Source organism: Strix aluco, chromosome 1 (assembly GCF_031877795.1).
Source record: "Strix aluco isolate bStrAlu1 chromosome 1, bStrAlu1.hap1, whole genome shotgun sequence".
Classification (NCBI taxonomy): domain Eukaryota; kingdom Metazoa; phylum Chordata; class Aves; order Strigiformes; family Strigidae; genus Strix; species Strix aluco.
In genome coordinates, this window is record NC_133931.1 from 114,570,020 (window position 1) to 114,594,268 (window position 24,249).

Here is a 24,249-nt window from a genome sequence, read left to right on the forward strand (position 1 = left end):
GACATGTTGCCACTCCACTGCATGCCAGAGCGTCTTACGCTCTTGATGGTCAACAGAAGAAAAATTTTCCTCTCTGGACCACTAAATATTAGCTTTCTAAATAGCTTATACAACCAGTGTTGCAGCACAACTTACTACCCTTCAAATTGTCTACAGCTATGAAAAATAGTGCTGGGCTCTGCATCAAATTGTCAGCCATTCTTGATGCTGTTATGTAAAATGTTGAAGGTTTCTTCTTTTACTCCACTGACTCACTACCCACTTTACTAACCCCTGTACTCAGGAGCTCTGCTTCACTAAGACTAAGGTTCCTTCACCAAGGAGATCTTACTTCTGTTAACACTTGCTAGATTACATAGCTAATCTCTCTAAGGTAACCACGCAGGTGTTCTGTGAGGACTAAAATGGACATCAACTTTCAGGAAAGTGCTCAGAAAGTACTGACCACCTTCTGCAAGACTGCCTGTCCTCTTTCTCAGGCAGATTAAATGTCCTTTCCTGTCTTTAACTGACTTACCAGCAGCTAGTTACTGAAAAGCAGAATGATCTCCTATGACTCAATGTGCACATTTTAGCATGAAACATCTCCATGTACTGAACTCCAAACTTTGTAAGTTAAACCTTTTCTTTTTTTTTTTTTTTAAATGTAATCTATAACTCACAATACATTTAAAACAAGTCTACAAGAACTCTGACAAGACAAAATATCATTGGTTTGGGGGTGAGCAAACTGCAAATTTATATTTGAAAATAAAGAGCAAAATGGAGAACTGGGGTTTTTTTGTGGTATTCAAGCTAAAATACAGTATCGGAGCCTGCAAATTCAAGATGAGTTAATCTTCATCCAAAAAAAAAATCAAGCAAGTCTGTAGAATATGGTCATTATTTAGCTCTTATATGCTTATTATTTAGTTCTGACACTAAAAGAAAATATACGCACACTCATGTTTTGATTGAACCTGCCTCCCAACATCAGCAAAAGTGTTTAACTTCTAGGTACTGCACTGCATCCAGTACTATCCATCCATCTTAGTATTAAAACATTTTTTAAACATAATCAGAAACCATTTGAGATATAACAGGCATTCTAAAATCCCCCTGTAGGATTTTTAGCTGAAAAACTAGAAATTTACCATATAAAATCCAGAAAGCATAAAGGGTATAGACAGACTCTGGCAGTTTTGTTGAACCTGTAAATATTCAGTGATAAACTCTCTCTGAAACTATAAAACTCTGCTGAGAGAGTAACAAAAAAGCAAAACATTCTGATAATGTAAAACCGAAAAGAGCAGTAATATTTAATTTGGGTCTCAGTTAACACAGTGACAACAAATGAAGGGGAGAAAAGCCCCGGTTAGCCTGATACCATCAGGTATCAGATGACGAACAGATTACATGTGTAACTCTTTGTTGCTATTCCACTCAAGCATTTAACAAGATTCTTATACCACGTTCTTATACAAAGCTCAATATTCTTAATGATCAGGTGCACACCAAAATTTCTAAGATTTATAATATTTGTTCCCTATTCTCTCCAAAACAATTTTGTCCCTCTCAGTGGCCTGTATTTCAGCACAGAAGACAGTATGGTGTTATTTGTTAGAAAAAGATACGCAAAATGTATCACACATTTCATTGGCAACACATAATATAGGAACTTCTGCACTGGGTGAGATCAAAGGTGCAGCTAACACAGCAACCAGAGGTGGTGTCTAAGGAAAAAGAAAAAACAAAGTAGTACTATGGAGTTATCCTTCCCTGAATATCCTCTCAGCTTCTGAAAAGGCTGGCTGTAACCCTTAGTAGCTACTGATATCCTCTTTCACCCCTTCTACCTCAAAAATGCTCAGACTCTTGAGGAAAAAAAAATCCATTTTAGGAATTCCCTTGTATCAGATAAGTTTACTTAAGGAAAAACTGATGCTCTAGATTTTTAGGGCAGCCCTTATCCTCATGCAGGATCATACTGGAAATACAAGACCAAGGAAATACATAACTGGAAAACACTCTGACCACTGAATTCCAATCCCCTGCAATTGCTGGCATCATTATCCTATTTCTGTTTATAAACTCCACCTTAAAACCATAGAATTTGCTACCATTCCTCAGTACAGACCAGGAAGGGCAGCTCTAGTGTGTTTTTGGTGGGATGGGTTGCTAAGGAAAGGCACTGAAGCACTCCCTGCTAAACCAAGTTTCTAAACTTAGGTATGCTACACCATATGTTTGAGTTACAAGGTGGAACCAAAACCCAGACTACTCCCAACTAAATTAACTATTAATCTCCTCCTTAAATATCAGTCTTACTATTTTGACTTTACATGTTATCAACAAAAGATCCTTTAGAGGAAAAACATCTTCATCAAATGACAGAAAATAATGTTCAACGTCAATAAAAATCCCCACCAAATCCCCACCCAGTAATATCACTTGGTTTTGAAGTAGAAAAGCTATTTTCATTATATATTGAAAAGGTTTTTCAATCTATGCCCATAGCTTGTAATTTCTGTATTCATACAAATCATGGATCTGTTTCAATAGCCTATCTTTCAGCTGGAATATCTGTCCCATGACTGATCTTAGCACCCCTTATCCAAGGAGCTATTTTCGAAAAAGCAGAATAAGTGTACTTATATCAAACCTGCAGAAGGAAAGGATACTACTGAAACCGCATCCTCTGAGGAAAACATGCATGCTGAAGCTACTGGACTGACACATATGGCATCTGTACAGCAGAACATCCAGCAAGTTGCAAATCTCCTGCAAGACCAATGCTTTCTGTCAGCCACACAGTCACCAACAGAAAAATATTGTGTGAAGGTCAGAAGCAGTAGGTTTTCATACACAAATGCAAAGTTTTAATTTTTTATTCTGGAATTAGAAAGGTGGGTAAAATCCTGGTCCAAGTAAAGTCAGCTGCCAAACTCCTATGAATTCAGTAGGGCCAGAGGAAGAATACTTCAGCAGGTGGGCACAACATATACAATTTTGCCCTGGAATGTGGATACAGTGCCCAAGACAAATACAATGCTAAAAAACAAAATTGACAGCCCAGTCTTGAGACTTAACATTGACGCTGAAGAACCAATTTTTTACTATTTTTAATGAAAATTGAAAATAAATAGAATTTTACACTTACAGAAGTTGCTGTTCTAGCCTACATACAGAACAATGTGAGGACAAAATGTGCTTGCAGTGTGTCTCTAGAACTGTACAATGGTTTTCATCAGAAAGTGAATTCAATACCAAAATACACCATCCAGAGCACTACAAGTTTACGATCATCCACAAACAGATGAATACTGCCTGGCTGACACATCTGAGTTTGCAACATAATAAAGTCCACATTAGCAAAAAGGAAGATGAGGGCCCTCAAGTGGAATTGAAGTAAAATGAGTAAATTTACATGCCTAAATATTTGATGGTCCTGTTGATCCTTTGACTTGCATACACAGCAACATTTGTTCAGTCACTTGTCCTTCCATGCAAGTCTTTACACATCAGCAAAGCCAAGGGAAAAAAAATACTGCTATAAGGAGGAAATCTGGAGCTTAAAACTAATATTTGACCTTTATTCTTTTAAATTAGTAACGAGGTTTCAAGAAGATGACATCTTTTAAGTGATCACTAGTAAATACAAAAATACAAATGACTAAATAGAGATTAAAAGCCCAGTCATGAGCTTGCAATGCTCCCCTTCACCCTACCAAAATTCCTGCAGGCCCTGGTTCCAGGAAACATCTCCTGAGATTCTAACTTCCTGCAGACACAGATACTTTCATGTTATAACTGCAAACCATCACTGATAACCTCTTTCAAAATAGTTGTCTTACAATGCTCTGCATCGAAACCTTCTCCAGCCTCTGTTAAAGTTTTCCATCTTAAAAAAACAGGGAAAGAAAGTGATCATAAACTCTAAAATATATAAATCTTCTTTTTGAACTGAGGTAATTTTCAAACATTACTGGGAACTAAAGAATCTGCCTTCCCCTGTTGTTTGGGAAGTTTAACATTTGGCCATATATATCTTAAATGATACTCCATTTTAATTTCTCTGCTTTTAATGTAAATTCACTTATTTTATTTACATATGTTTAAAGGGGAGTTCCTATGTGTTGTGAAAGAATATACTCTAGTTTTTACATAAGCAGTTACAAAACCAGCCCTTCAGGGAAACCAGAAACCGTGGAAAAAAACTACTATCTTGAGTATATATACCAAAGATTTCCAATAATACCATCAATTTATTTCAAGGTAGCATGCCCAATCAAGCGTGCATAGCTGCTCACCATTTCTGCATTTTAATCCACACCTATTGTCCCACTTTGGATATTTGTGCAGTATATAGCTGGAACAGAGATAATCAGACCATACCCACTAGATCTTGGTTGCAGTTTACAACAACAGGAAGACTCTTTTTACATCTCAGCAAGCCTTTTTACCTATATGTGGCTTCACAGCAATTTCAAAGGTTTCCAATTTTAAAGATTCGAATACTGGTAACCAGTATGCAATTGCTGAATTATTCGTCTTGAATTTTAAAAATTCTACTTTTTACATGCCCAAGAACAATCTAGTCACTCTACACCTGCTTTATCATTACTAGAGAGAAATAAGGGCCTCTGGAGAGATACATGTGGTATCTTGAAACATCTCTCCTATGGTCTGATAGAGTCTTCTGGAGATTCTTGTACTGACCATAAACAAAAGCTCCAATCAGTTCAGACTTATATGTCTAAATTTAGTTTCAGCAAATTCTAGATCCAAGTGGAAACTGAACACCTTGTGCCTAAAAACAAACTGAGTATTCTACAAGTGAAAAGAAATTTCTGTCAATTATAAGATAACTGCCTGAACTGCAAATAATCAATGACCTATTCGATGAGTTCTCTAAAATCTAGCTGGAAGAAATCTTGTCCATGGCAATGCCAGAATAACTGTGCCACTTTATTTGATTGCTCCTAGGCAGAATGTTCCTTAGCCCGTACTTCTCTTGAAGAAGAAGTTAATGTCTGTGCACATGCAGAAAGTAACATATGCAGCCAAGTCACTGTCGGCTCCTAAACTCTCAGCAGATTTTACAGCAGATGCTGCTGCCCGGTGCTAATATTTTTTTAGAAGTTCTACAACAGAGTATTTACTACACATATTAATTAAAATCTATCAGCTGTGGCCCACATTATTCCTCGCTAAACTTAGCCATGTAAAAAGTAGCAGTGAAGTTATGACCTCATTACTCTAGGTTCTTATTATACAGAGAAAAGGGATGTCCTGCAAAAAATTCATCTCATCCCTTCCCACTGACTAAAGACAGATGGCAGAAGGAGACTTACATCTCTGAAACGAGGTGCCCAAGTTCAGTAGGATGAATCTACATTTTGGTTCATATAGCAAACTTAATTGTGTGTGCTAATTGGCAATAGACTTTTTTATGGCTTTTAGTGTTGACTGTGTTGGTTTAGGCCTGAATTCCAGCCCAGTAAAACTACCAGATATTTTCAGCAGTCTAAGATCTGTACACAGCTCTTAATCACATGTAATAGCTTTCTTGCAAAAGACATCACTTGAGTTTTAGAAGAATGAAGTGATGACAGTTAAAATGAAATCAAACCCCGTGAGTAAAATGCCAGAGTTATTTTCAGAAGTCTGCATAAATAGCAGATAATTTGCAACTATATCATTCCAGCTGAAGAAAGTATTTTCAAGAATTTGATAAAGGCTTTTCTATGTACAACTAGCCTCTGAGGAAAAGAAGGCAAAGATTTTATTCCTTTTCAACATCAAAGGGATGTTGAAATCAAATCCACCATTCTTGTTGCTGTATATGATTTGCTGCATCTGATACAGTCCTGACTGCTCAATGTATCTGAAAAATTGTTAGGACATCAAATAGTCAGCAAGCTTAACATTCATCTACCACACACATCTTTCTAACTAAATAAATGGAAGGCTTTTGTCTTAACAGTTGAAGATCTATCTGCCTATGGAAATGTCTGCAATCAAAACTAACTTGTAAACTATGTTGGAAAAAATGAAAACAGTCTTTAAGATATGTATTTCAATGTTTCTTTCTCAATGTTCTCTTTAATCCTCAGGAGCTCATATGGTTACTCTTTGTTAAAATAGTGACATCTCAAATCCCATGTCATTGACTGATCTGAGCTGCTCCAAACCACAGGTTTTTTCCATTCCACTTACTCAGTGGGAGATCGCAATGTAATAACAGCTTTACTTATACATTGTGTTCTTCACTAAAGTATGACAGACAGGAATGCTATTTCCATGTGCCTGGCAATGCAAACAATCACAGCAGCAGAAAGCAGAGCTGGAGTTCATCACTTTGATTGCTGGAAGAAGAAACCAGAACAAACAGAAACCTGCAGGACAAGTGGGGTTGACAAGAAAAACCATCTCCCCAAGCACTGCGAGTCTCAAGCAAAGAAGCAAATGACCTCATAAGTTCTTACAGGTTACATCTAAACTAGAAACTTATGCGTTACATGGGAATCAAGAATCATAACTTTACAGTAGATGAAATTCTTAAGTGATCTGTCAGAGCTTAAAACCTATTAATTTTAGGAACACTGATGCACTAATCCCCTCTCTCTGGCACGTGGATACATTTGTACTGCTTTACAATAAATTGAACCTTAAATGATATTCTACGGTTTTTCTGCTTGCACCCTGAGGACATAGATGTAAATCAGTGTTATTACAGCCAAGGATAAATGCTTTAAAGCAACTGTAATTAAAAGCTACAATCACTTCCATCCCTTTAGCAGAGTTTCACTTCAAGCACAAATGCCTCCACTTCTTACGCTAAAAAAAGTTTTACAAAGTATCTGCCAAATATTCTACATCCTAAATACCAAACTCACTTCAAGTGAAGATGAAAATTTGGATGTCTTCAGCCAGAACCACCACAGACTGTCCCCCAGTATCCCATAGAGTTTTCCCATTACCCATTTCCTAGGTAAATGTTTTAACATCTTCAAAAATTGTCCATTAGGCCTTAATGGTCCTGTCTACACCTATGTCCAAACAAGAACTGCCCACTACAATTCTCTCCCACTCCTGCATAATATCCAGAATAACACTGTGCAGACCCTCTCCCCAAACCCAACAGAGGCTTAAGCACTAGTGAAAAAAAAATCCACCAAAAATTTGAAAAAGGGCAAAATTACTTCATTTCAGGTATATACACTTGTACTTCTATTGACAGCTTTGTCAGAAGTATTGCAATGGTGATATTAGTATAACAAACTTCCTTCCTAGCTGTGCCAGAAAACTGAAAAATTCAGTATAAAGGAAGCAGGTACACCAGTAACAACATGCATGTACTAGAAGCAAATCACTTAACCCTAAATTACTGTTTTAAAATAACACATTTCTAGTTCCTCATCTCTCATATAGTAAAATTAAAGTTTGCATTCTTACATGAGAAATTGAATTGTAAAAAGTTACTTCCAAATCAAATCTATTTTCAGGCTGGTACTATGGTTCTGTGTGTAATGGACTACTCTAATAAACTAAAAAGGAAAAAAAAAAGCCCCAAACTTCATTGGGGGGTTTTTTTGGTAAATCAAAGTAACAAAGTGAACAGATTGGTAACATTTTTGTTACTCACTTTAGAGAACTCATGAAAGATAGAACACCTACTGGAAAGAAACTTCAGACTATAATTGCAAAACTTTCAAAACACAAGAAACTGGAAAAAACCAATTGTTGGCAAATAAGTTTTCTGTTATAATAAATCTATGTTAAGACCTCAAAACAAGACAAGCACATATCATATGTGACTTTTTAGAAAGATTTATACATAGCCAAATTTAGTAGAAAATTCTCATTATAAAGACAAAAATAAGAAAACTGATTTTATCTAAGGAATGTGGACAGTGTAGGCACATTCATATCAACACAGTACTCATACCTAACACACCCTAAAAAGAAAAAACAAAAAACAAAACACACTTTCAAAACACCAAATACTTTTCCCTAGAATATAAACCAAAATAAAGACTACCATGAACAGATAGAGAACAAGAAATTACTACAAATGAATATATCAATCACTATTGTATATTCTTATATCACATACAAGTCAAATGACTGAACGCTGTTTTTTTGTTCCCCCCATGAAACACTCTCTTATCATTTTGGCTGTTATTTGACATTTAACTGGCAGGGGGTGGGTGGGTGGATGGAAAAGTGTTCTTTTTCTAGTTCAAGTATTTTAGGAGAAAGTCACTGGGTGAGGAACACAGCATTTTAAAATATAAATTCAGTCTGCATCATAAAATTGATTACTAGACTAAGACAACTTCCTAGCCACACATACAAGAGAATTTAGCATTCTAGTTCAACAATTAACAAGATGAATCAATAGACTGGGGGAGAAGGGAAGAGACTTGCCCCAACACAAATTATAATTTTTCAAAATTTTGGACAAGCAAGCTTACTGTACTAGGAAATATTAACAAATTAAGAAAAGACATTTCCTCATCTGAAGCATCATACATTCATTACATTAACAGTCTGCTTGAAACATGCAGACAGATCAACTTGCAAACTACCAACAAGTCCTGAGAGTTTTTTTTCTATAAGCCTGCACAAAAACTCACAGCTCAGCACATGTCTTGTAATATGTTTCCCTGCAGAAGAATGCCACAAGAGTTCTTGTCAAGTTTTTGGATATAAAGTTGTAACTTATTCACTATTGCTTTTCAAAGCTGATAAGGTTAACAGTCTACAGAATACACTATATGAAGAAGGGAATCTGAGAAAGCACAGATACATTTTCTTACATCAAGCAATGCAGATCTGAAATAAGGCATGAAGAACCATGTATTACAAAGAAGCAGTAATAAAGCTTAAATATAAAGCAAACTATGAGCTTCCTGAGCAGATAAATTCCATTTGAGCTTCTCCCCGCAACATCTTCCTCTCCACGATCCATTTTTTTAGTAAGCTATTTTAAAAATGAACACTCACAAATTTTAAGAGCAAAGTGTTGATCTTAATACTGCACAATTAATTCAAATCGGAACAATTAAGGTTTCATAGCTACCTTCATGCTTCAACATATCTTGTGGTTACTTTTAAAAATTAAACAGAAAGACACTGCATTTTTAGAGATTCACCCTCTTTCTTCCCACCTTCCTTTTAAGGTAGGCAGCCATGGGATACAAGACAATGGCTTGTCAATACATTTAATTCCACATTAGGTGTTACCTCTTTCAAAATCTTCCCATGGAAACTACTTCAGGCCATTTGGATAATTCATGTGAGCCAGTATCTAACCAAAGGAATGAAAGCAAAGTTTATGAAAAACAACAGTGCTAGAGTCTGTACTACACCCTCTCAATTAAAGTCTTCATTAAAACAGATGCAAAAAGGTATGCAATTTACATCACAAATGTAAATCTCTTAGGTGAAAGTGCCTGTAATTGAACTAATGTAAACTTGACCCATGCTGCTATATGATAAGGACAGCCAAATGACAATGTAATGCTTGCCTGTCATATGACAGTTATTTTCAGCCAAGTAAAACTAGTTTCGTATTTCTAGTAACAACTTCATGGTACATAATTCTAGACTGCTTCAGCTGAAAACAGTTAGCCCTGTTTCAAATTTTCAACTCCTAGGGAGAATTTTGTAGTCACATCAGGGTGTAGCAGACAAAACTTTGTGCAGTGACTCATTACACAGGAACACTCCTCTTCCAAAGGTTATTTATATAACAGGAGTTCCATTTGAAAAAAAAAAATGTATGTTTTAGCAATTTGCTGCACAGAATTTTAATACTAGCTATTTAGCTGACAAGCATCTGAATGACTTAAAATGTCTCACTACCTCCCACAAAACACCTCTCTGAAGATAGCCTTTTTTTTTTTTTTTGCTAGTACACTTAATAGTTAAGCAAATACTGGTATTTTATGCAGAAAATATTTCTTACCACTTGTAAGCCACAACTGGAGACTGAAAGCCAATTTAAATGGCAGCTTAAAACAAAACCAAAAATCATAAAATAATTCAGGTTGGGAGAGACCTTTGGAGCTCATCTGACCCAACCATGCACGAAAAACAGGGCCAACTTTTAAATTGGATCATAGTACTGAGAGTTTATATGTTTGAAGATTAAGTATGTTACCAGGTCTGTTGAAATGTTATAAAAGAACTTGAATGTGCAACTCGACATTATAAACTGTTCAAGTTCAAACTTTGCTTCCCCGCAAAGACACCTCAGCAGTGCTATTTGCCACTTCTTTCTAAGAAGGTCCTCTTCATGCAGGCTATTGCTCCATTTCACTTTAAGCCTGACCGCAGGCTTCCACAACCTCCTTTTTGTAGGCATTAGCACTTGTGTAGTTGCACAGTAAACCAACTCAAGGAACTGATCCAGCTGAACACTAGACCTGGCAAAAAACTTACAAGTAGGTGGCCAAGCAAATTCTAGTGCTGGCACAAGAAGGCAGTGGGAAAATGCAACTGGATGCAGAAAACCCTTTTTGTCAGGAGTGCACATTTACATATTTTTTTTTTTGAAACTACAGAATCATTCTCTTTAACTATGTAACTCCCTGATTCTCTCTGCAATAAGCATATTTGAATGCAGAGAAAAGCCTACAAAGCTGACAAATAAAGTTTAGGGATGCCGTTTATACATACTGTCATGAATAAGGAACTGATAGTAGGAAGAAATTTTACAATTCTCACTGCTTCACTAACTTTTAAAAATATCACAGGTCACAGAGAACAAAAGAAAAAAAAAAAAGCTGTACCATTTCAATGGCAGAGAAAATAAGAACTCCACCAGTCTAACAAAGACTGGTACATGAAGCTTGGTAGAAGCTAATGGGAATAAAAATTAGAAGTAGTTTGGGGATGGGATCAAATGACTCTGCAAGAAGGCTGAGGATAACCTCTCTTCCTACCACTCCCATGCACCATATCAATGGGATGCAAGAGGATGTGGAACACAGCTCCTCACCTGAACCCTGACGTAAAGACAGGGACTCAAGAGAAATACAGGACTGTGTTAAGGAACAAGGGATCAAAACAAAGTATCTTGAGAAGCTGAGGTAAATGAAATGGACTTAGCAAGGCCAGCGTACTTGCTGAACACATGCCCCCCAAAGTCAGGAAAGTATTCAGGATTCTTGAACCTCACTTTTGTAATGAAACTTCCTTATAAAACAAGTTTAATCTGGGCTAATTCTAGCCAGTGGAGAATAAAACTTACTATTGCTGTCAGTTACTCCATTAGCCTATGTGGCAAGTTTGTATAAACTTACTTTCCAGGCCTGACAATGATCCATTTTGGGACATTTCTTGATTGCCAGCTAAGAAAAGACACAAAGCTTACATTAAAAACATAATAAAAGGAACAACACCTGTAAAATCAAAACACAGAGAAGGTGGCAAGTGCCAGAAAGAAAACAAATTTAAGTCGGCTCTTTATTTTCAAAACACACACACACACATCTTTAATTGCACTAGCATCTTTCCCTACTTGCCCCAACAGAACTAGTCTCATCCAGGCAGAAGACAAGGCTTCCTCAAAAAAAGGTAGTAAGATTGTTTAAGAAATGCAAGTGCTGTCCAGATCCTCTCTTTCTTTTGCTGCAAAATGAGCAAAGCATTTAGTGCATGGCACATGGAACTGCAGAAGGGTCCTGGGTCAGTTCATGATATCTCAGACAACTACAAACTCTGTCAAACACATCAGGCTGGCAACTGCCTTCCACCATTTCACATGTGGTTACTTTTAGCAAATTCGTGATTTTATTCTTCCCTCTTATTCCCCATCCAAAATTTTCTTTGTAAACTTTACAGAACTCTCTCCTCATTCAACTGAAACAAATCTTACCCAGAAATATTGAAGTGCCATGTGATCCAAATTGTAAAATGACAGACCTCTCTAAATAGTTGTTTCGTAATGTACTTATTTCAAACAGTTATTTAAAATAAAACCACTCTCCCTTCTTCTTATCAAAATACTGTTTCCCTACTGTTCTTATTCACATCCAATTCTATGTTGAATACTCCATCCCTGTATATCTCGTTTTCATTAACTGTTCACAAACACCAGCCACAGATAAGGATTTCATTTTCTTCTTTGAAGTGGTGCAGTATTTCCCCTGAACACGCAAAAGGAGTTCTACATATACTACATTTGAAATTCTCCTGGCCCGTCAAGCTTGGTACATAAAACTTAGAAGCTGGCCCCTGCTAGGCCACAGAAAAGCTCTAAAGCTACTGGTGGGGTGTCCATTCTAAGCTTCATTAGGAAAGGGTAATATCAGATTTAATTTATATTATCCAACAGTAAAAAAAAAAAAAAAAAACAAAGATAAAGATGAGACTTCGGAGGTCAAAAAATCTCTGTATCTAAACTGCCACTGTCTAATACAAACATCTCTTATTTCTGCAATCCTTCCAGAAGAATCACACTTTTTATTGATTCCTTTGTATCTACATGTTGAAACGTAACAAATCAATGGCATAGATTAATTTATAATCATTAACTGCTGCTTTCAGAATCTGATATACTACTATAAGGCTCTGACAAACTGGTTTCAGACACTAAGGAGCATAATAAAAAAAATCAGCATTCTTTAAAAATTTCATATTTTAAAATAAGTTTTAAAACAGCTTCCACAAATCCACACCCCAGATTGAGTAGAGGCATATGGTCAGCATAAAATTGTTGCAAAGCTCAAAGGAAGTTATGCTAAAGGCAATTTCAGCAATTAGAGAACCTTTTCAGTACTATAATTAGTGACGATTTGATAAACAGGAGATAAACTGCAATATAAATCAAATTATTTAAGTCAAAGATTTTTATCTCACCAGAAACAAAATGCTGCCTCTTCTTTCATTTTAAAAAAGAACAGGACACCAAAGAATTGTTTTGAATACTCGAAATTTTTAAAACAGGCTTTCATTACTAAAAACTACAATGAAAATGTTTTGACAATAACCCTGACTCATCTTCCTATTTCCCAGCAAGCTCTCATGGAAAAAAAAAAAAAAAGTCTTAGAATGCATATCCAACCACACTCTGTGATGTGCCAACAATCACAAAAAGTAATTTAAAACTAGAAGAATCTTGTAGAAGAGGCAGAAAAGGTTGACTGCTACTCTAGACTCTTTTTCTTCCATAAAAACACAGTCTTTATTGACAAGATCTTTATTACTCCTACATTTTCAACTATGGCTAAAGCTGGGCCAGCCCTTATATGCCAAACTATTTAGGCATGGAAACAACACTAGCAGACTAAAATGCAAATTAAAAACAACAACAAAAAAGAAAACCACACTAGAGAGACTTGTACACATCTTCCTTAGTTATTCAAAGAAAGAGCACACTTAAAGAACACATTACCACTAGTCCCAAAACTCAGTAATAACCATTATGTAATATCAATTTGTTATATGAAAAAAGAACGTATTATACATGCATATTTAGAAGACCTGTGGCACCTAACAACAGTTCAGGAAGCATACTAACACTTTCAGGTTAATATTTTTCTTTAGCAGTTTGATGTCATATTCATAAACATCAGTTCATCATGTGGCTTTCTACCATAAATATCCTGGAAAAGGATCTTTAAGTATGAATCACATAAGTGATGCTTACCACATTCCTGAGAGAACGTGTTATGTGACAGACATCATCTCAGCAAGGTTTTAACACACTAAATTTAAAAACTTTATTTGAGAAACAGGAAGATCAATTGTTCAACATAAATGCTTTTTTTGCCTCTGGTTCTCCATTCCTAAAACCATCATTCACATGTCTCTTAACTATGGGGTACTCTTAGAAAGTCACCCAGGTTACCTTCTTAACTACAAGAAGTAATACTGAACCAAATTAAACTTCTTTTAAAAAATAACAAACAAAAACACTAAAAAAATAATTCACACAACCCACAAGACACATAAGTAAGTATACATATACTATGAGGCACCTAGAACAGAAAGCAGGTTTGTAAGAAAATAATCGGGCGGAAGAAGGATGTGGACTTCAGTTGTTAAGTACTCACAAATTATTATTCTATTCTTACTGATACCCCTTCATACTTTCCAGAGGCAGGCTGGCAGCCTAAAGTATATGGCCACCTGCAGTACTAACCATATAAACTGATTAGATCCAGCTTTGCATTAAGTGGCCATACATGGAAGTCATTTTTCTTATAAATCACTCCTTGGAAAATTCAATCTAACATGCTCAACTAACATTTGGAGAAAGGATCAGAAGCATGTGTCACAATGCCTCACAGTCTTCCTTTCGTATTTTAGTATACTGTATAAAAAAAACCACCTACAATTCCTACAGCTACAGTAATAACAGCATTAACCAAAGGTATAATTAGAAGTTAAGAAGATGACCTTTCCATTCTATGGCAATTAAAAACACACACTGAATTGCAGAAGTCCACTTGTTTATCAGATTTATTGAGTATATACTTAACACCTATCAGCAATGATTCCTTGGAGATTCCCATCCTGAACTATCAATCTAAGATCCAGTTAGCAAGTTTGATTCTACATCATTAAGAAATCTTCATGTCAGATACATGTAAGAACCTAACCACCTCAACCTTCTCTACAAATGCCACTCAGTACATGGTATGACCCTGCAGTTAGAGCTACCTAACCATTTTTCTTCCACAAACACTGGATCTACCTTCCCAATATCAGTAAAAACCAAAGTGTTTATTGCTCTAACCACGTAATTGGAGTATTTGACAAGAAGCTCATGCAAGGGCTTGGGGAAAAGAAAACAAGTATGTATGCATATTTTATTATAAACACGAGACTAAATACAAACAATCTACAAACAATCTCATAGCTATAAATCACAATTTCCTTTTTCAGACACGTGTTCTGAAGTCTGCTTTTACTCAGAATGGTTCCTCATCCCTTAAACACTAGCAGTTTGTTCAACATTCAACACAACATTCAACTAAGAAATACACAGCTACCCTTGAAGTCATGCTTTACTGAACATTGCCATTGCAAAAACACTCAACAAAACATGGGTTGATAATTATTTTATTGATTATTGTAGCTATACATCAGCATCTAGTAAAAAGGGTACATGCTGACATTATCTCCTCCCTATAGGTGCAGCAGTAATTCATAATACTCAGTCTGCAAGAATTTCATACAGCTTCCCAAGAGAAAGAAGACCTACCAGATTTCTTTACAATAGGACTGTAGATCAGTTTAGTTAAAAAGGTGACTAGACAGCTTCTTAAGTTTTAGGCAGATTTTTCTTTTTACCTTAAGTTGATGAGAAAACAAAACAACAAAAACAAAACTCTACAAATCACTCCAAACTAGAACAGAAACTGAAGTGAGTCTGAAGGACCCAAAATGCTACATGAGACTTGCAATTAATGTTTTAATATGACATTATTTTTACTACATGATGTACAGAATTTCAGTTTATGTATAATACATGGTTAGGGATATGAAGAAAATTGCCTACATCTGTTTTCAGAATCAATTATTCAAAAATGCTAAGATTTGTTCCTATTTTGGTCTCCTGCTGATTGCTGACAGACTGCACACAGACACAGCTCCTGGTATCAGGCCAAACTTACAATTAATCTGGGGAAAAAAAAAAATCAGCGTGGCTTTTAATCTGTACGTTGAAGAAAACAGGAGTCAAAGTTTCAGTTATCCAAAAAGATGTCAAACATGGTATGTTGCATGTTATAAAAGTCATATTAAGCAACCAAAAACACCTACAGTGGAAAAATTACATTAACTTTTTTGGTTGTTCTGAGAAAGAACAAAGTAAATTTGTTATACCACTTAGATTACGAAATTCCATTACTGTTTAAAAAATAAAAGGCTACATGATACCTGGCCTTTAAAAATTGAGAGTCCTGGTTTCCTACCTTCTATCCTCTAAGTAGTGATACTTAAATTGCCACTTTCCTTATATATGTTTGCATCTTAATGACATTCATTCCAATATACATTGCATCTAGCGTATAAAAATGTTGCTAAGAAAGGGGAAATGTCGACTTTATTTAAAGACCATTTTGATCTCCAACCCTTTTCTCATTGTAAATTCTGCTGCCTAGTTTTAAATGACTTGGAAAAGCACCCACCTCTGCTCCCTCCCACCCCATATAATCAGTGACATCTTCCAAACATGCAGCAAAGCTATAACTATGTGTTAGCAAGTCTATGAGTACAGATCTTAATCTTTTAAGACAGTAAAGGAAATATTTTTTAGCATATACATATTTCTTTTAAATAATTCAGTGTTGACATTTTAAGTAACATAACTTGTATTCATGTTGAATTAATTCATTTCACATGCACAGTACAGAATATTCTATTATATAACCACCTGCTTATGGAAGAAGTAAAGCTAATCTAGGAAACTAATAATTAACATTACCAACTCTAGTGTGATAGCACAGCAGTATCACTTTCAAATCATAATTGAGCATACTGTCAGCAGAGAAATCTTAATTCATTACTCCTGCAATTACCACTTTCTTAAAACTTAGTAACCTGATGCAGTATTACTGAATACTGAAAATGAATTGCTAAAGCAGCAATCGATTTCAAGGTAGGTGGAGGGGAAGAAAAATCACACCTTACATACACTGCTGCTCAGCTAAAGTTCTTTTCCAATCAAGAGCCCAGGAAGATGCCACATGTCAAATAAATGCTTGAGATGTTACATAATTTTAGTTGAAAAATGGTTTATTACATCTCAGTTTCAGTCCCCAAGAGTAAAGAATTTCCTCTATTTAAAACGCAGCATTGTCCTACTCAAGCTTATTTCCCTGGCCAGAAACCAAGGGAACTCCAGTTTGGACTTCACATTGAAATGGATAAACTCAATACCTAAGAGATGTCAGGCTCCATATACCACCCAGTAGCTCTTATTTGAAATATGACTGAAATCCAGGAATCTCCAAGACAACATACATAACGCAGAAGGAAGGAGAATAGCAGTTTTTCCAAGAAACATTACAGAGGCAGCACAAAGACTCACATAAAGCTTAATGACTATGCAAGCAGACATTGAAGACCACTTTTGATTTAAGTGGGCCTTCAGTTCTCAGACCTCTGTTTTCCAGATTGCATTTCATCTGGAAGCTACATTTATTATGAAGCGTGATACTTCCAGAACACAGCATATGTCAGAAGAAAGAAAAGAACCAAGACCTTTAAAGAACATGAAAAAACCAAACCAAAAAACCCCACAAAAAAACCCCAACAGTGATTTACAATATATCTGTCAACTGGTATATCAGAAGGTCACGCTTTTGTGGGAGCTCTGCGTATGATCAGTTGCTTTCTCATAATACCATGGGATATATGCAGGTGTTTGCAGCCAGCACTCATTCCTCTCTATGAATTTTTGCCATGACTTGAGTCAAGAGGCCTCTTTCTAAATCTTTAGTTATTTGGACAACTCCACACAGGAATTAATTGCCATTTTATCAAAGGTAATAAATTGTGACTTAAAATGAAATTTACACACAGCACTAAGCTTGAATATCTACTGCTTAGTTACCAGCAGATAGTTACTATATACACTGCTCCATAACAAATCTAGCTTCAATTAATTAATTTTAAATGCATCAAATCAGAACACTTCCATTATATTGCTGCATGATTACAGCGGGAAAAAAACCCCAAGAACACAGAGCTAACATAAGAGCTATTAATCACATTATTTAAGACTCACACCTCAGCTTCAAGCAGTAAAACCACTTCACCTCTCCTCAACATTGTCCTCATTTTTACCATGATCTTCCGCTAGAAGAGCGGGTAAAAGATGCAAAGAAACAGGAGTAAGAAAGACTCCCATCTCACACCTCAACACTACATTCTCTCCAGATGAGTAGAACTCCTATAACTTCCTTAGTAGATCTAGGACAGGTGACATCAGGTATAGCAATTTGATCCCATGAAAATAGCTACTTGGATATTTATCATCTCAACACTGCTCAATGCACAGTCACTGCAAACAGCACCCAGCAGAGATGTGGATGGCTATTACTGAGGAGTGGAGAGCAGTCAACAAAGAAATCACATAGAAAGATGTAGCAGAAACCTTCAAGACTTCAGATATGGGGACTAAGAGAGCAGTAAGCTCTGCACAGCAGATCACGGGGGCAGACCAGGACATACAGAGGCCTGGATGAGCACTGACAGCTACCAGCTGTATTTAAAAAATTGTTAATCCTCCAAAGTAAAAATTACAAAGAAGCAGCATTCAACTTTGAAGCTGAGGTTCAGCTAAAAAAAAAATAATAACGGCAGTTCTAAGGACTTATTAGAAAGCCTGAAACTTTCAAAGGAAGACTCCACTTTCGAAGAATGCATTTTAAAACCCATCACAGCAATGCACAAATAAGGTCATCACAGCCCCTTTACCTTAGTCCTCACGTCACAACCCTGAAACCTGCCAGAACAACCTCATTTTTATGTCACTCCCTATTCAGTAACGCTTTTCTGAAAACCGTTAAGATACCGATTTTGTCTACCTCTAATCTCAACTTTCCATGAAAAGGTTCCAACCCGAGTCACCAGACCTGTGCACCGCAGAGACCTCGCCACATCCAAGACGTGTGCGTCACTGGCATCGGGGGGGGGGGGGTGGGGGGAACGGGACGGGGGACGACCACGACCAAACCCTGAGGTAAAGTTTATTTCTGCGAGGGAAACCCGTCCATGCCAGGTTCAGTGTCGCCCGGCAGCGCCGCGGGGCTGTCACCACACGGCTGCCGCGGGTGCTAACGGGCGGCAGGGACAGGCCACCCCGCCTGCCCACGACCGGCAACAGCGCTCCCGCCGCTGGACGCCGAGTCTCCAAAGAGGCTGGCAAACCGGTCCGAGCAGCCTAGGGGCGCGGGAGATGCCGCCCCTTCGCCCCCTCCTCCCTCCCGTCGGGCCGGCTCCGGGGCTCCGGCCTCCGGCCTGTAGCGAGCCTCTTCCCCCGCAGCCCCGGGGTGGGGTCACGCAGCCCCGGGGCGGGGAGGTGACAGGCCCCGGCCCGCCCGGCGGCTGGGCTGCCCGCCGGGCGCGGGTGCTCCCTCGGCAGCGCCGGAGGGTGGTGGCCACTCACCCACGCAGGCAGATCCGCGGAGGAGACGCTGAGCCGCACCGCCTCCTCCTCATCCTCCAGGAAGGCGAGCGCCCGGCCCAGGCGGGAGGTCTTGCCGCCGCGGTGCCTGCGGATCCAGAAGAGCCCGCACAGGGCGATGAGGACCCAGCTGAAGCTCAGCCCCAGGTAGCCCAGCACGTACACAGGGAAGATCAGCACGAAGCTCCTCGCAAACTGCGACACCAAGCCCGTCACGTCCACGCTCAGCAGCGGCGGCGGCGGTTCCGGCACCGAGTCCTCAGTCGCCGCCTTCTCCGCGGCGGCGGGATCCGTGGCGGACCCCGCGCCGGGGGACTGCTTCGCCGCGGCCCCGCTCATGCTATCGCAGCGGCGGTTCCTACTGCTGCTGCCGCTCCTCCCGCTGCTGCCGCTGCTCCTCCTCCTCCTCCTCGGGCGCTGGCTGCGAGCGGGCAGGGGGGCAGGGCGGCGGCGGCGCCTCGCATCCTGCGCCCGGCCCCGCTCCCCGCGTACCGACACCAACCGCCGCCCGCTTCCGGGTTCGGGGCGGCCCGGCCCAAACGGCCGCCGCCGTGGGGGGGGGTGGGGTGCGCCGCCGCGGGGAGGCGCCCGGGCCCCCGCCACCGCTATTGGCGTCCGGCGCGTCGCACGAACGCCCCCTCCGCGCTGCCGCCTCCCCCCGCCCCCCTGCCGGCCCCGCTCTCGCTCGTCCTTCCCTCCCAGGCCTGCCCCAGGAAGCGCGGGCTCGTCCTGCGCGACGGGACCTGGGCCGGGAGGCGACGGTCGCCGCCTCTCACCGAGCTCTCCTCACGGCTGCCGGGACCCCCGTCGCCTCGGAGCCTCCCGCCCAGCCTCGCCAGGGCCTCGGGGACCGCGAAGGCGGTAGCGTGGGCTCCCCCGGGGGCAGACCGCAGCGCGGCCCCTTTCTCGTCAGCCGAGTGCACGGCTGAGCGGCGCGTACCAGTTACACCCCCCAGAAACGAGCTTCGTATTTTTCTCTGTTCCCTCCTGAGGGATGTTACTGAAGGACCCACTGCTCAGGGGACCAGCGACCCGTCGCTCCGCTCCGCGGTTCCAGCGGGGGTTCCCGGAGCTCTGCTCACGCACCCTCAGACAAAGCCGGCTCCTCTGTCAGTTTGTTAATACACAGGAGCACCGGGGGTAGCACCCACGGCTTTGGGATTACGCAACCCCCAATCTGTGGAACTAGAAAAACCGATTTTCTACACGCTTGTGTCCTGTATCCCCTTAACATAGTAGCACCTGCTTCCCACATCATTCCTCCTACCATTCCCTTATCTTTTAAATAACTTTCATGTAACCACCCGTTTCGTGAGGGGCAGCTGTTGCTCGGCCTTAGCCGTGTGCTAATCAGTTTGCTGGTGCGCACCTACTGCTTAAACTCAGCATTCACCAGGAGGTTTTTTTCTTTTGGCTTTAAATAGCTAACCTTTCGCTTAGTGGGAACGAGGGTCCTCTCGTTTCCCCTCTCTTGGGCTGCCAATTTTCACAAAATTTGTAGGACTTTATGAGACTAATATTGCAGGCAGGGAAGAGGGGAGAATGAATTTAGCCAATAGGCTGAGAAGTTATAAATCTCATACAAACGGACAAATAGGAAAGCTGCATAAGATTCATTTCCTTAAGTAGTGAAAGCAACCTCATCTCCGTTATCCAGAGAAAAGGAAGGTCAGGAAGGCAACGGCACAAAAGGAAAAGTTGTTTGCTCAGTGCTGCAGAGCAGAATTGGAAAAAGAATCCACATCTCGACAACTGAATGTGCTGTCCTGTTCTGTCATCTTTCCAAATTCCCTCCATGCCTGCAATCAGGCACAATGGACCACTTTAAGCAAAAACAATTTCTGGCCATAGACTCGTGTTGCTCTTCTTTACTCCCTCTTTACCGTTGACAGTGAGTGCTCCCACCTATGTAATTAGGTTAGGATGAAAATTCTGAATGACTAAATGATACAAAAAGGAGTAACGAAATCAGTTATTTACAAGTATGTGGTAATCCGAGCTTTGAAATGACTACTTACTTTGGGTCTTCTAGAAAACTCAAAACACCTCAGGCTGTAACAGTGAGGGGACCAAAGGGCAGCATTAGACCCTGTAAAAGCTTGTTACCTTAAATTGGAGCTATCAAGTACGACTCCATGGCCACTTTGGATACCAATAATATCAAACTACAGTAAATGCAGGTGATCTTTTGCATTTACTGTATTCCTCTTCTAATTACTTAATTTGCTTAAATAGACTTCCTTGTGAACTCCTCAGTCCTGAGTTTCAGTAACACCTAGTACAAATGGCCATATTGTATGTGCGCTCCCTCCATTACAACCAATATTTCTAATATTTTCTTATTTTTTCAAGCCCTTTGTTCTTGGTCTTGGACTCAATTGCTCCATTTTACCTCCCTGTCTGGCTTCACGGTATCTGAAGCAGAAGACAACTGTACCACAAACCAAAATGAAAATTCAAAACAAGGAAAAAAAAAAAAGTGAATGAATTAACATGACATTTACCAACTAACACTTTACCATATGCTGCATCTTATTTTGCTCTCCTTTATGTGTATTGTGCAAATGAACTGGATATAGAATTTGTAGAGGAGTACCCTCTACACTCAGTATTAATACACTGGAGAAGCACATCAGAAAAAAGATTAATCTTGTAGCAGCATTTAGGATGACAAACACGTAAGTGTAGGCCTGACAGCCTAGCATTGATCCTGGACAGAGTAATTCCTCAGTTGACAGGGAAGCTTGATTAATCCAAACGAAAGGTGGATGATACTGTGCCAATCAAATAGGCAAACAGAAGCAAGATCTTGTAGCATTAATTTGATAGCATTTATCTGTAACATCAATAGAAAATTCTGATTACTGCTGATTTCTTAGAATGTCTGTAGGTAACTGACTTGGCCCCACACAGTATTTTGATGAAGAAACTGGTGGTATGAAATTAGCATACCTGTTATTATAATAGGGACAAAAGAGTCTTGTTAAAATCAAGATATAAACCCTGCTGCTAGGGGATAAATTAGGGTCAGTTACTCTACTATAACGTTTTTCTTAAAATGTTCTGGATAAACACAAGTTATTTGTTTATTCCAATCTTTTTGGTGCTGATAAATTGTTTAAAAACTTGCTTGAGAATCTTGGAATTGTTAATTTGTGTATTTTCTGATCCTATTTTTTAATACTTACGATAGCAATCTTCAGTGCTTCAGGAACTCTTGAAGATACTCACTTATGGCACAGAGATTACTCTGGCTTTTCCTTAAGTATCCTATAGTGAATTGTATCAGCTACAGAGCTGATTATATTTATCTCATTTAAATAATATTTATTCTTTAATATTTATCCTGCTTTGTAGGTCTGTTGCCTTCTTAGAATTTTAATTAACACATTTTGCTTGCAGTATTCCTTTATACCCATTCTTAGCCATATGTGCTTGTTCCTCCTTTTTATTGGATTCCTTTTTTGCTTTTTCAAACTCAAGAGCTTCCATTGGAGTAAAAGTAGTGTTGTCCTATGTTTATGTTTATCTTTACCTTGCATCACATCAGTTTGCCATGGAGCTTTTTTTCCAGTAAGTACCAGCACTATTTTTCAGAATAACTTCCAAAAAGATCTTATTTATACATCTGGGGTTTTGAGGATGAGAAAAATTGGGAAAAATTCCATTTATATGGTGAAAAAGAAAATCCAAGTTTCCCTGACTTTTTTTGGAATTCACACAAAAAATCACATTTTGGAAGCAATTTTAATTGCTGCTTCTTGACCATTTTCAGTAATAGTTAATCTTTCTGAAAACCAGTATTTGATATTACACCTTATTTTTCCTTAAAATTTTGGAATTATTAATGGAAACATAATTTACATGAAGTTTCATCCTAATAAATTCTCATGATGATTTTATCCAGCTGTGTCAACCTGCTTCAGATTATCTAGTATATAGCACAGATATTTTCTGCTTGCTTCAAATTATCTAATATATAGCACAAAGAAGAGTCAGAAGACTCTACCATACCTGTTCAGTATACAGAACTTCTGTTGTGTGGAACAAAACCATATGTGACTGATCCCTGGTATCACCCAATCTGGTTTCAGTTTCACTGAATGCATAAATTGTACTCTCATTATTAGATCCTCAAATATTTATTGTTCCTGAAGACAGAAATACTTTCCACTAAAATATGTTTCTTAATAAGTTTTCACAAGAATCATTTCCCTAATGGGAGTTTACAAGTTATAGTTCAACACTAAAGGAACAAATTTACTTCAGAGATCCACACTTTTGCAGTTTCTGTTTATGAAGCTGGAGGACTGACTAACATAAACATTTTGAACACTTTGCAAGAGGTCATATATGCACCTCCATTGATAGTAATATTAACATTTTCTTCGCATCTTCATAAGGCCTCAGCAGAAATTGGTTTAAAAAAGGGAAAAAATATAGCTACAAAGCCTAGATCCTAACAAGTCTCTTCATACAAAAAAGGTATTATTTTATTTTTTAATTTTTATTAATAATAAAAGAATCATAATTTTTAAGCATGGTGGAGGGTTGCCATATTGTCCTAGGGAGGGTTGATATTTCCAGTAATTTTTTTGTGTAATGCTGTGGTGTGTCATTCCATACAGTGGTGAAGAAAAATGAAATATTGCTTCACAGGATTAGAAGAACATCCAAAGACAAAAATAGCTTATTACCACAGAATGTAAAAAGTTGAGTTATTTTATATCCCTGTTTTTCAGATAACAGTGTAGGTAAAGAAGATATGTGTACCAAGCCAGACAATAGAAAAGCATGTAGAAGCTAAAATCGTGTTAAAATTCCCAGGGCTACCAAGCGCCTTGTTTACAACACTTTTCTTTCCAAGAAAAGCTAGGGCATCCTTTCAGGCTGTCTAGTAATACAGCAGATATTTGCTGTTTAATTGCCTGTGTTCACATGATTGTAACACCTATTTTTATAAAAACAATAAAACTACTGATGTATTCATTTTTTCCACTACATTGGTGAGAAACTGTAGTTTATTTGTAATACATGGTGGACACACTTAAACGTGCACTTGTTTTAGTTCTGTTATTCCACAGGTGTTCTTCCAGCTTGTGTTCTCATGCAGCAGT

General features: G+C 38.7%; 1 protein-coding gene across 5 annotated transcripts in view; it reads right to left on the reverse strand.

The window, feature by feature from the left end:
- The window catches only part of ESYT2 (extended synaptotagmin 2), a 91,605-nt gene extending 67,534 nt beyond the window's left edge, over positions 1–24,071 (reverse strand). Inside the window, exon 1 of one of the 5 annotated variants that reach the window (XM_074831762.1) lies at positions 19,115–24,071. In XM_074831762.1, coding sequence (XP_074687863.1) covers positions 19,115–19,471 — 357 coding nt within the window. In that variant the 5' untranslated portion in view covers positions 19,472–24,071. The remainder of the gene's footprint in view (positions 1–19,114) is intronic. The other 4 variants (XM_074831770.1, XM_074831780.1, XM_074831789.1 and 1 more) reach the window with 4 other exon arrangements.
- Positions 24,072–24,249: the final 178 nt, after the last annotated feature.